General features: G+C 37.1%; 1 protein-coding gene across 6 annotated transcripts in view; it reads left to right on the forward strand.

The window, feature by feature from the left end:
• Positions 1–14429, forward strand: part of MEIKIN (meiotic kinetochore factor) — a 137109-nt gene that overhangs the window by 54194 nt on the left and 68486 nt on the right. For all 6 annotated transcript variants that reach the window (XM_055548118.1, XM_055548125.1, XM_055548133.1 and 3 more), the window contains exons 8-11: positions 5635–5687; positions 8234–8304; positions 11151–11315; positions 12386–12466. In XM_055548118.1, coding sequence (XP_055404093.1) covers positions 5635–5687; positions 8234–8304; positions 11151–11315; positions 12386–12466 — 370 coding nt within the window. The remainder of the gene's footprint in view (positions 1–5634; positions 5688–8233; positions 8305–11150; positions 11316–12385; positions 12467–14429) is intronic.

The raw sequence follows: 14429 nt of genomic DNA on the forward strand, positions 1-14429 counted from the left end.
GATAGACCAAGCTGTGTAATTCATTGGAGAACATTCCAGGTAGAGGGACTAGCTGGAACCATACTTAAGGCAGGAAGGCTTGGGCTCCTGGTGTGAAGTGAGGAGGAGTAGTGAGTTAGGAGATAAGGGGGAAAAAAGATCTATTCGGAATATAATTCAGGGGAGGGGAATCAAGACAGTAGAATAGGAGAAGATGGAGTTCACCTCCCACAGCAAACTGGCATCAAGATGCCAGGTCAAATAAAGCATTTTAGGCAAGTATAAGTGACTTTTAAGGCTGTTGAATGGTTTAGAAGGATGATGTTATATGGCTTATGTATTGAAAGAATCATCCTAGCTGCTGTGTTGAGAACAGACTAGGATAAGACAAAGAATTAGGGAAATTATAGTTAGGAGAATACTGCCCTAACTGGGCAAGAAATATTGGACTACAGACCAGAGTGGCAAGAGAAGAGATAGTGAGAGGTCAGAGTTTGGATATATTTTCAAAGCAGGGCTAACAGAATCCACTGAAGGGCTGAATGGTGAAGTATGAAACTATTCCTGAGGATGGTCATGCCTCATGATTTACCTGAGACAGTCCCAGTATGTACCTGCTATTGTGACATAATCTTTAATAGAGCTGACTTTTACTCTCAGAAAGGTCCCAGTTTGGACAAATCATCACTGTAAATATAGATGTATAGGCCAAAGAAGGGGAGAAGTGAAGTTGGGTCTTGAGAGTGTCTGGGACCCATGAGTTGTCTCTGAATTTTTACTAATTTGTGTGGCAGGTTTCAAGGCTAGTTCTATACCTGGTCTGGACTCTACTGATAAAGTCATTGATGAACTTATAGCCTTATTTTGGGCCTGAAGTTCTCCATTGCTGATTCTTCTTCACCTTAGCTTTCGTTACCACCCTAAGCCCCTTAAGCCTCATTGAAGTTCTCCACCAAGACTTTGACTTCATTTTCTTTCTGCAACCTTCATGGTAAACTCTCCTAGACACAATAGCCCTATGCCAGGTATTTTGGTTCTAAATTTGACCACCTTCTCTGCATTGCCTTTGGTTTGTGAAACCTTTTGAACAAGAAAGATGTTAAATGTACTTTCATGTAGTCTTAGAGTTTGGAAAGTGACCTCAATAGATGAGAACAAATTAAAATGACAATTACTCTATCCCTCATTCTGTGTAGAACCATGTATGTCACGCTTGTAATAGATGAGATCAAAACCTCATTCTTTCATCATTAACCCATCACCAACCTCCAAGTTTCAGGTTTAAAAATAAAATAAAATTAAAAAAAAATAAAAATAAAAAAATTTAAATAAAATAAAAAAAAAGAAAAAGAATGCACTGAGAGGATGAAATGATCGAGAATGTTTATGTTGATGTTTGGCAGAAACCAACACAATTGTGTAAAACAGTTATCCATCAATTAAAAAATGAATAATTTTTTTAAAAATGTTTATTTCTTTGATAAGAGTTGTTGGTATCATATGCAAGGAGAGAGAGAAACTTCTCCCTCACTACAACACAAGAGAAGAAACCCCCAGAGAACCATTTGGAAAGTTCAACATGTATTCTCTGGAATTTGGTTTCTGACTCACATCTGGAAAGGTTCAAAGCAAGAAGGTCAGTTAGATGCTGTGGAGTGGCTGATAAAGAGGATGCTAGATATACTTTCAGAGTTTTGCACAGCAAAGATTTGTGCATATTGCCCAAATGTCAGACATAGATCCCACAGAAGGGATCATCTTGAAAGGGACCATGTCCAGTAGGACTTCTTGGAAAAGACAAAATAAACTTGACTAAAAGAGGTTGGAGGGACTTCCGTGGTGGTCCAGTGGTAAGACTTCAAGCTCCTAATGCAGGGGGTCTGGGTTCAATCCCTGGTCAGAGACCTAGATCCACATGCTGCAACTAAAGATCCTGCATGCCGCAGTTAAGACCTGGTGCAGCCAAACAAGTAAAAAATTTAAAAACACAATGAAAAATATATTTAAAAAAAACAAGGCTGGAAATTGTATCATCAAATGCAAAATCTGAGAACATCATAAAGAGCAGTAAGTGAGAGCATCCTAGGGATAGGGAAATCTTATCTTGAACCCTTCAAAATATAATACTTCAGGTTTGAAAGAGTCAGCATTTGGTTATCTGCCATACCCAAAGGGCACCAAGGACATGTTATAATAGTTATCAATTAAGATCAGGATAGACCTTTCCTATTTTTTCCTACAATTCCTTCCTGCTGCTCCAATGCCAGAGAATCCTAAAGAGTAGTTAGCAAATGGGAGAGGGAAAATAACAAGAAATAGAAGGGGGAAAAAAAAAAACTATAGTTGCTTTCCTCACTTCAGGAATCTAACTCAGAGCTAGGTTGGGAAAAGGAAGAGGTTTAAATTAAATAATGAGTTTAGTGTTGTGATATTATGTATTTTAGTTGCTCAGTCGTGTCCGACTCTTTGCAACCCATGAACCATAGCCTGACAGTCCCCTGTCCGTGGAATTCTCCAGGCAAGAATACTGGAGTGGATTGCCATTTCCTTCTCCAGGGGATCTTCCCAACCCAGGGACTGAACCTCAGTCTCCTGCATTGCTGGCAGATCCTTTACCATCTGAGCCACCAGGGAAACATTGTAACTGTTAATCTTGTTTTAATACTTAAGTCCCAGGTGAGGATGTGCTCATTTGTCTTTGCTTTGCAGCCAAGTTCTGTGATTTACAGTTATCACAAACCTGGCACAGGAGTTTCTGCTTGTTACCCCAGTGCGGTTCTGGAAATCCAAAAGTTTCCCTGAGCGATCTTCCTGAGAAGCCTGTAGAAGTTGCCATTGTCCGCTTTTAGCCACTAGATGGTGATAGAGCAGAATCCAGGTTTTCTTGTGACATATTCTGAAGACATCCAGCAGGTTAAAGAGGCAAAAGTAATGAGGAATGTTTTATGCTGTTAATATGAGTAGGTAGGCAGTGAGAGCAAGTTCTCCATGTGGGCATGGGTGAGACACCCTCTCTTCAGCAAGCATCAGCATAATAGTGCAGTGCTTCTCAAGCTACTTGTGCTAAAAGGCTGGGTTTTTATTCTCAGACTGTGTTTCAGTGCCTCTAGTTTTGAAGAAGACTAATAGTGGGGTGTTTATTACCTAAAAGTGTGTGTTTATTACCGGAGAGTACCACAAAAACAGTAAAATACACAAGAAATTTCATTTAGGGGCAAAAAAGTACTATTTTTGACAGGATGAATTTATTGTCTTTGAATTGTATTTGTTGTATTTGTTTCTTTTTTTCTATTTTTACAATTGAAGTATAATTGAATTACAATGTTGTGTTAATTTCTGCTGTGCAACAAAGTTATTGGGTTATACATACATATTCTTTTTTGTATTATTTTCCTTTATGATTTATCATAGGATATTGAATACATTAATAGTTCTCTATTCTATACAGTATGTTCTCTATGCAGTTGTTTATTCATTCAATATATAAAAGCTTACCTCTGCTAACCTCAACCTCCCACTCTATCGCTCCTGTAACTCCTTCCTGCTTGGCAATCACCAGTCTGTTCTCTATGTCTCTGATTCTGCTATTTCATAGATAGGTTCATTTGTGTCATATTTTAGATTCCATATATAAGTTATATGATAATCTCTGGTTGTGTTCGTGTTGCTGCAAATGGCATTACTTTATCCTTTTTTATGGTTGAGTAGTATTTTTTATATATATGTATATATATACTCCATTGTATACATGCACCACATCTTCTCTATCTGTTCAGCTGTTGATGGACATTTAGGTTGTTTCCATGTCTTGGTTATTGTGAATACTGCTACTATGAACACCCGGGTATATGCGTCTTTGAATTATAGTTTTCAGTTCAGTTCAGTTGATCAGTCATGTCCAGCCTTTTGCAACTCCATGAATTGCATTATAGTTTTAAATTTGTCTTTTTGACAGGATGAATTTAAAGGGGAAATATGAAGGAGTAAAATTCTTTTTGCTTACTGAGTTCAACTTCTCACTAAAGCAGTAATAGGAATTTAAAAATAATCTTTTCACATTTAGTTTTCAAGTCCACTGGAGACTCAGAAACCCCACTTTGGTGATCAAAGGCTGAGCTTTGGTCTTTTTGTATTCTTATAATAACAATCCTCTTTCACACATTTGATTGGGGGCAGTCTCATTTACAAAAGAATAAAATAGAAAAAGAATATTAATTTTTTAAAGTATTATCACTGGGACGACCCAGAGGGATGGAATGGGGAGGGAGGAGGGAGGAGGGTTCAGGATGGGGAACACATGTATACCTGTGGTGGATTCATTTTGATATTTGGCAAAACTAATACAGTTATGTAAAGTTTAAAAATAAAATTAAAAAAAAAAGATTAAACATAATTGAAAAAATAAATCTTAAAAAACAAAACAAAACAAAACAACAACAACAAAAAATAAATAAAGTATTATCTCTCATGTTACTTGAGATCCTTACCAGAAGAATGCTAGAAGACAAGACTGCTATTCTTTTTGCATAAATGAGATAATCATGACTCAAAACAGGTTAAGTAACTTTCCCAAGGCCACTCAAGTGTAAGTAGCACACCTGAGCTTTAAATCGAGATCTGTCTGATTCTAAATGCTGGAGATGGGGCGGAGAAAAGGGAACCCTCTTACCACTGTTGGTGGGAATGCAAACTAGTACAGCCACTATAGAGAACAGTGTGGAGATTCCTTAAAAAACTGGAAATAGAACTGCCATACAACCCAAGCAATCCCACTGCTGGGCATACACACTGAGGAAACCAGAATTGAAAGAGACACGTGTACCCCAATGTTCATCACAGCACTGTTTATAATAGCCAGGACATGAAAGCAACCTAGATGTCCATCAGCAGATGAATGGATAAGAAAGCTATGGTACATATACACAATGGAATATTACTCAGCCATTAAAACAGAATTCATTTGAATTGGTTCTAATGAGGCGGATGAAACTGGAGCCTATTATACAGAGTTAAGTAAGTCAGAAAGAAAAACACCAATAGAGTACATTAACGCATATATATGGAATTTAGAAAGATGATAACAATGACCCTGTATGCGAGACAGCAAAAGAGACACAGAGATAAACAGTCTTTTGGACTCTGTGGGAGAAGGTGAGGGTGGGATGATTTGAAAGAATAGCTTTGAAACATGTATATTACCATATGTGAAACAGATCGCCAGTCCAGGTTTGATGCATGAGACAGGGCACTCAGGGCCAGTGCACTGGGACAACCCTGAGGGATGGGATGGGGAGGGACGTGGGAGGGGAGTTCAGGATGGGGGACACGTGTACACCCGTGGCTGATTTGTGTTAATGTATGGCAAAAGCCACTACAATATTGTAAAGTAATTAGCCTCCAATTAAAATAAATAAATTAATTAAAAAATTAAAAAATACTATGCTTTGTACCTGTTGTCTCACACTGATGGATGCACATATTGCCTTTTCAAAAAACTATTAGTTCATATAGATATATTAACATTTTTCTAACTAGTTGTATTTTTTATATAGGATAATTGATTGCATGGGAATGTGCTTATTTTAAGTATTATTTGAAGATTCTCAAAAGCTACTGAAAGAGTAAAAGAATTCCATTAATTTGTTCTTATTCTAGCATGACGATGTTAGCAGACCAAAGTATTTCTCCAGAACCAAAGGCAGAATCAGGTAATTAATAATGAAATTTGAATCAGGTTCATATTCAGAATCATGTAATTAATCATGTAACTGATCATTTTTATAATCCTCTATTTCTTTATTTTTGTCACAGTATGGTATATGTTAAGAAAACTGGTAGCCCAGGAAATTGAGTGCTTTTTAGTGTGTGGTTGTATTTAAGAAATGAAGATGTGTGAGGCTAGGTCTTAACTATCCCCACAGTACCTATCATTAATTCATTTAATAAACATCTACTGAGTATATATTCTATACTAGGCATTACTGATATATACCAACAGGGAGTGATATATTTTTCCTGTCCTTGTAAATTTCAATTATAGGAGAAGAAGGTAATCAGTTAACAGATACATTGAAGTTATGTGTGATGATCGAAAAATAAAAGAAACAACAAAATGCCTTGCATTTTTTGGCCCTCTATTATGCAGTTTATTATTAGAATAAACTTAGCAAGACATTTACAACCTTATTAACATCTGCTACATTTCAGATTTCTATTTTCTTTATTTCCTGCAGTAAGTTTTATAGCATTTGTTTAGGGATAAATTTAAAGAATTGCTTGCTTTGTTCCTGATGCATATAAAAGTCTGTATGAGCTATAAAAAAAAGAATTTTTGGTGTTATCTTTACTGGTGGCATAGATGGTAAAGCATCTGCCTACAATGTGGGAGACCCAGGTTCAATCCCTGGGTTGGAAAGATCCTCTGGAGAAGGAAATAGCAACCCACTCTAGTGCTCTTGCCTGGATAATCCCATGGACGGAGGAGCGTTGTAGGCTACAGTCCATGGGGTTGCAAAGAGTCGGACACGACTGAGCGACTTCACTTCTTTTCTTCTCTTCTTACTTTAAGCAGTTACGTAATGAGCATTTAGAAAATGCTAGGTATTAAGAAGTTATGGGTATAAAAATGATTAAGGTGGTTTCCATCTTAAGGGAAATGAATCTGGTGATAATAAACTTGTAAAAGCACACATCCTTGAAAAGAGTAGCACCTACTACCCTGGAGGATGAGCATTAGAAGAAAGATTTGTTTTATAGATCAAAGATTAAGGAGCTTGTGAACAGGAGAAGAAAGGTTCAGTTCAGTTCAGTCACTCAGTCGTGTCCGACTCCTCGCGACCCCATGAATCACAGCACGCCAGGCCTCCCTGTCTATCACCAACTCCTGGAGTTCACTCAAAGTCACGTCCATCGAGTCAGTGATGCCATCCAGCCATCTCATCCTCTGTCGTCTCCTTCTCCTTCTGCCCTTAATTCCTCCCAGCATCAGAGTCTTTTCCAATGAGTCAACTCTTCGCATGAGGTGGCCAAAGTACTGGAGTTTCAGCTTTAGCATCATTCCTTCCAAAGAACACCCAGGACTCATCTCCTTTAGAATGGACTGGTTGGATCTCCTTGCAGTCCAAGGGACTCTCAAGAGTCTTCTCCAACACCACAGTTCAAAAGCATCAATTCTTCAGTGCTCAGCTTTGTTTATAGTCCAACTCTCACATCCATACATGACCACTGGAAAAACCATAGCCTTGACTAAACGGACATTTGTTGGAAGTAATGTCTCTGCTTTTCGATATGCTGTCTGCTGCTGCTGCTGCTAAGTCGCTTCAGTCGTGTCTGACTCTGTGCAACCCCATAGACGGCAGCTCACCAGGCTTCCCCGTCCCTGGGATTCTCCAGGCAAGAACACTGGAGTGGGTTGCCATTTCCTTCTCCAATGCATAAAAGTGAAAAGTGAAAGTGAAGTCGCTCAGTCATGTCCGACTCTTCGCGACCCCATGGACTGCAGCCTACCAGGCTCCTCTGTCCATGGGATTTTCCAGGCAAGAGTACTAGAGTGGGGTGCCATTGCCTTCTCCGAATATGCTATCTAGGTTGGTCATAACTTTCCTCCCAAGTAGTAAGCGTCTTTTAATTTCATTGCTGCAATCACCATCTGCAGTGATTTTGGAGCCCAGAAAAATAAAGTCAGCCACTGTTTCCACTGTTTCCCCATCTATCTGCCATGAAGTGATGGGACCAGATGCCATGATCTTAAGTTTTCTGAATGTTGAGCTTTAAGCCAACTTTTTCACTCTCCTCTTTCACGTTCATCAAAAGGCTCTTTAGTTCTTCTTCACTTTCTGCCATAAGGGTGGTGTCATCTGCATATCTGCATCTGCATATCCTTCAATTAAAAAATAAATTTTTTTAAAATAAAGAAGGCTGAGTATGTTTTAAATGCTAGTAAAAAAAGTTATAGTAGAGAGAGAGTGGAAATGGAAGGATAATTAAGAATTCAAGTTACATTCAACTTTTTCTACTAATTGAAAGACAAATCTTTTATATAGAGTTTATTTATTCCTGTGAAACCTGGAGGTTTTGAGATAAATATATTTTTAAGAATTCTTTCTCCTGTCAGGTTGTTCAAGTTAGGTTGTTCTAAAACTATTACAAAATCAGTCATTAAAATCAATTTTTTTTCAAATTTGAGTTCTATTTTCTGTACTTTAGATGTAACAACAGGTTAAATAATTAACACTAACATATATTTTTGTTATAGATAATGCATCTTGTAGAGTTTTACTTGCTGAGAAAAATTACCCTTCGACCCCTGGAGAAAAAAAAGAAAAAGTAAGTATTGAAGCAGAATAACCTTATAAACCATAAATTTTCTTAATATAGAAAATACTTTTTTCTTTTAGACAATACTTTATATGAATTATTTTTCAGCTATTTAAACCAATAATTGAAAACATTTTTGGAGTTTCTCATATTACATTATTGTTGCATGCATATATACTCTATAAATTTAATGAAAGAGGATTAAAATGTACAATTTTTCCAATTTCTTTTTGGATAATTGGATATCTGTTAGTAATTTAAAGTGACAATAATGCATTTGCTTTGTAGTCAAAACATGTTAATAATGTAATCAAAACATAGTAACAATGTTCTATGTTAAGGAATTATAAATCAGTACATTAGGCCTGGAATCTAGTGGTCTTTGGGGAGGAATTCGGACTTGACTTTGTATATAGCAGTAGCTACTATTGGAGTGGCTACTCAGTGTAAGCATTATTCTAAGCATTTTTTGTTAATTATATGTTTTTATAGCATTCCTGTTACGTAAGGTTTTCATTTGTTTTATTTTTTAGCTATTTTATAGCTGAGGAAAATGAGGTTTAAGTGTTAACCAATATGCTTGAGGAATTTATGGCAAGTCTTCCTTGATCTGAAGCCTATACTTTTTTCACTCTACCATACTGTCATTGTATAACTGGGGAGCAGATTGAAAGAGCGCAAGAGTGTCAGCAAGAAGATTCATTACAAAGATTTTTGGTGGGAGATTGTGGTAGCTTTAACTAGGATATTTTGTAGGACATATGAAAAAATATGCATGGATTCAAGATATTCTGCCTGTAGAGTTCATGGATTGGGTATAGAGGCAGAAAGAGTGAGTGATGTCAAGAAGGACTTCTAGGTTTGTGTCTTAAGCAGCTTTGATGGATAAAGGTGCTATATAATGTGACAGGAAAAGCAGGAGGTCTGAAGGCACATGAAGATGAAAATGTTGGAAGCACCACTGGCTGTAAGTTTGCAGGTCAGAAAAATAAAAGAGGAGTGTACAATATTACAGATATTTTAGAATGTATAGTATTGGACGAAATCACTTGGGAAAGAGTATCTAGAGAGTAAGGAAGAGAAAGGGATCCAGGATCAATTCTTGGAAAATTCTACAGCCAGATGGAAAAGAAAGAGTGGACATAGAGGAGGGGAAAATAAACAGCATATGGTATCATAGAAGATAAGGGAGGAGGACTTTTGCTCCTAAAAGGGAGAGTGGCCAGTTTTGCTGAGCGCTGCTTGCAGGTCGTGTTATAAAGAATTTTGGAAAACTGGAGGACTTCCAGTTTCTGATCTAACATGAAAGGATTTTAGAAATCATTGCTCTGTCCTAGCAAGTAGAAACCTGAACAAACTGAAAAATCAGCAACACTTTATAGATCTGTCAAAGAAGTAAGGTCGCATGGTAAACTGCTACACTAGATCATGGAAAGACAGACAGGTGGATACAGAGAATATTGACTTAGCAGAGCAGAAACACATGAACAGAAACCTCCCTGAGAACCAGTGCTGGGGTGGGAAAACCAAAAATGTCATTGATGAATTTCTGAAGGCTCATTGTGGACAACTCAAGAGGAACCCATTCATCAGTGGAACCTCCACACTTCTGTGAGTTTTACCTGCAGAAACTGTACCAGATCCTCATAATGAATATCAGTGAAGAATACCCTCATGGTTCTGGTAGTGGGAAGGGAAAAGAAACCATTTTGAAATACCTCAACTATTTTGAAATATTCTGTTTTTCTTAACAAAGCCTGCTCTCAAGAGAAGGTATTTAAGATCCTAACTTGCTGGGGTTTTAGAAGGCAATGGCAACCCACTCCAGTACTCTTGCCTGGAAAATCCCATGGATGCAGGAGCCTGGTAGGCTGCAGTCCATGGGGTTGCGAAGAGTCGGACAAGACTGAGCGACTTCACTTTCACTTTTCACTTTCCTGCATTGGAGAAGGAAATGGCAACCCACTCCAGTGTTCTTGCGTGGAGAATCGCAGGCACGGGGGAGCCTGGTGGGCTGCTGTCTATGGGGTCGCACAGAGTTGAACACGACTGAAGCAACTTAGCAGCAGCAACCTCCCTGGGGAAGGGAAATATCTGATTCCAGCCAGCTCTGCCCTTCCAGTGGAGAAAGGAAATTACCCAATTCTAACTCCCTCTAGCCTTCCACATTGGGAAATGGAAGTATCCAACTACTGCAGGATGGTCCTTTCTAGCCATCCTGTCTCAATTTGCGGGGAGGGGAACTAAGAAGGACTGGTGATGTTCACAGTCCAGGGGCATAGGCTCAATAAAATACTGACTTAATCATAGAATTGTAGAAGGCTTCCTCTCTCCCCCCACAATTTATCAGTGCATTATTAAAGACTACTCACCACAGTTGTTATTCCCCAGTACAACATGTCCACCTTTTAGCAAAAATTACAAGCCATACTAAAGGCCAGAAATTTCTGTTTAAAGAGACTGAATAAGCATTGCAACCACAGTCAGATATTACCAGTGTTAGAATGATCAGAGCAGAAATATAAAATAACTGTAATTAATATGCTAAGGCAGTTATAGGAAAAAGTAGACAACATGCAATATAAGCAGAGAGTTGGAAATTCTAAGAATAATCAGAAAAGGAATGCTTGAGATCAAAAATACTATAGCAGAAATGAAGAATGCTTTGCCTATTTTAAGAAAAATTTTTATCTTTAAGTTTAAACTTTGAAGTGAGAGAATTATAGATAGAAATACATATCCCATTTTAATTATAACACACATCCATATAACAATAAAAATAGGACATCTGAGAAGTGATACAAATGTTTTTATAGCACTGTGAAATGTGTCTTAGGATTCTGAATTTGTTTCAGCCTGAAAAAGATCCTGAACCTAGAGATACAAATTTTCAAACAACGTTAAGCTCTCGTCATCTAAAAATCAAGGTTCCATCGTCTCACCAGAGGTCTGTTGTAGAAAGCAGTGCAGGTAAATCAGTTGCTGAAGTTCTGCTGCCTCAGCCTCTCAAACCTGCATTGGTAAGCACTGTTCTTTTATTAGCTGATTCTTGAAAAGATTGTAAAATGAAAATGTACTTATTAGAAAGATTTAGATGTACGTAATTTCTTAGCAAAGCTAGGAAAAATTGCAGAGAATCTATATACTTACAGCTATATACAGGCAGATATGTTTTAAATGGACTGACAGTTGACAGTTGGTTTGCTTGAAACCACTGGGAAAGATTATTCAGCAGAATTGAGTTCAAGTGCCATACTGGAGGGGGTAATACTGGAGAAAGAAGAGCAGGGAGGAAGGAAGATTGGGGTGAAATAGCCTTGGTCTTCAATGCAGAGCTGACAAAAGCTCTCCCAGTGGGGAGGTCTGGAGCATAGATTGTCCATTACAGGAATCTTACATTGGGCTGCTATGTTCAAATGTTGGCTGAGGCTTGCCCAAGAAGGTAATGGCTTCAACCTAAAAGCTGAAGCAGGTTCTAAAGCTGTTGCAGCTGGGAGCTATCAGGTAACCGTGCTCCTTCAGTGGAGTGGCATGTATCATATGTAACGTTTGCATGACAGTTCCTAGGGTAGAATAATCCCTGTTGTTCAGATGAACATATTGAAAGATTATATAGCTAATAAATTAGAGAGCTAACAGATTTAGTGTGCTAGGTAAATGTACCTATAAATTTTTTGATAAAAGTTTCCTAATAAATATTCCAAATTATGTCTTGAACAACTAGTTTAAGAGATTTCTAAGCCAGAAGAGTGAAAGGAAGAAAAGATGAAAGAAAAAAAGAAACCTAACACAACTTCCCTATGATGTTCAAATTTTATGAGTTTGGGTTCCAGGCTTCTCAGCATATACTGACACCTATTCAAAGAGGTTTATCATTTGTACCACTTGGAGTTTTTTTGAAGTTGTTTAACCCAGCTCAAGTCAAACAGTTCTTTAGTTACCTGTCTAGTGGTTTAAAATTGAGTTAGTAGATTAAAATGTTATTACTGTAACACATTATGATCTAGTATAAAATTATAAAATTTTGTGTTTACTGTATTAATTTATTTCTTTCTGCTGTTCAATTCTCGGTTTCACAAAATATTGATAGAACACACAATCCAGTACTTCTGATAAGAAAAGCAGAGGCCTGTTAACAAGTACTCCATCTTCGCAAACACCTGGTTTAGTGGTAAGTGTTGTTATTATCATTTAGCACTTGTAGTATCTGTTTTCTGGCTCTCTGTTCTCTCTCTTTTTCTATTTCTCCTAGACTAGGGGAATATTGCACATAGTCAGTGATGTCTGTATTTTCTGTTGCATAAACATATTTTCACTGGAAGTACTCTATATACTGTTATACATGAAAGAAATATTTTTATTCTTTAAAAAATTTTTTACTGTGGAAAAAATACATAACATAAAAGTTACCCTTGTAATCATTTTTAAATATACAGTTCAAGTACATTCACATTGTTGTAACCATCATCCATACTCAGAAATTTTTCATCTTGTAAAACTGAAATTTCATACCCATTGAATAGTGAATTCCCCATTCCTTCCTCCTCCAGTCCCTTGTAACCACCATTCTACTTCTTGTCTCTAGGAATTTGACTGTTCTAGGCATTTCATATAAATGAACCATATGGCATTTGTCTTTTTTGTGACTGACTTATTTCACTCAGCATAATGTCTTCACGGTTCATCAATGTTGAAGAATATGTCAGAACTTACGTCCTTATTTAAGGCTGAATAATATTCCATTGTATGAATGTACCACATTTTGTTTATCCATTCTTCTGTTGTTGGACATTTGCTTGCTTCCATCTTTTGGCTATTGTAAATAATGTTGCTATGGACATGGGTATACAAATATCTCTTTGTGGCCCTGTTTTGAATTCATTTGGTATATTATTCAAAGTGGAATTGCTGATCCTTTGTTAACTCTCATTGTAGCTTTTTGAGGAACCACCATACTTTTTTCCATGTCAGCTGCACTATTTTACATTCCCACCAATTTACAAGGGTTCCAATTTCTCTGCATCCTTGTCCACACTTATTATTTTCTGTGTGTGTGTTTTTTTTTAAATAACAGGTGTAAGATGGTATCTCTTTGTGGTTTTGATTTGTATTTCTCTAATGGCTAATGATGCTGAGCATCTTTTCACATGCTTATTGGTCATTTTATAGCTTCTTTTGAGAAATGTCGGTTCAAGTCCTTTGTTCATTTTTAAAATCAGGTTGTTAATTTTTTTGTTGTTGAGTTGTAAGAGTTCTTTATATATTCTAGATATGAACCCCTTATCAGATATATGGTTTACAAATATTTACTCTCATTCTGTGGGTTACCTTTTCATTCTGTTGATAGTACCCTTTGATGCACAAAAGTTTTAAATTTTTTTAAATTTAATTTTTAGATTTATTTAATTTAATTGGAGGCTAATTACTTTACAATATTGTGGTGGTTTTGCCGTACATTGACATGTAGTCCAGTTTATCTTTTGTTCTTGTTTTTGTTGTCTGTGCTTTTGTGACATATTGAAGAAGTCATTATTAAATGCAATATCACGCAGTTTTCTCCTGGTATTTTCTTCGAAGAATCTATAATTTGCCTCTTAGCCAGCCAGGGTTCTTCTGAGGTTCAGCTGAACAGCAGGTGTACAGCTTGCAAGTAGAGCAAGATCAGGTGTGCCTCTTCAGTGCAAGCGGTCCTCACAGGGGCTCATACGGTAGCTTGCACAGCAGTCTGGAGAGAGCTCAGATACAAGGAGATGAGATTCAGTATCTTTTATAATAACACCTAGATGTAGCTTCCAGGGTCCCCACAAGGGACATGCCTAATTACAAGAGTCAGGGAAGCCCATAATGTGTGTTTTCTAGCATTTTTAAAATTTACGTTGTATGTATAATTCCTCAAAATTAGATATCATTTTTACCCTAAGCAGTGTTGCCTAGTAATATAGTTGACATTCTTACCTTTATCAGATTCTTAGTGGAACAGAGCTGGAGAGTTAACCAAAGATCACTTTTGCAAGATGGGAAAAAGGTATTCTGTGAACACTCTGCTCACAGTCTTTCTAGTATTCTAAAGATTAATATTTTTCCTAGAAAATGACTTTCTTTTTTTATTCATTTTTGTTTTATCTTTTGGGTAT

This window comes from Bubalus kerabau, chromosome 1 (genome assembly GCF_029407905.1).
Source record: "Bubalus kerabau isolate K-KA32 ecotype Philippines breed swamp buffalo chromosome 1, PCC_UOA_SB_1v2, whole genome shotgun sequence".
NCBI classification, from domain to species: domain Eukaryota; kingdom Metazoa; phylum Chordata; class Mammalia; order Artiodactyla; family Bovidae; genus Bubalus; species Bubalus kerabau.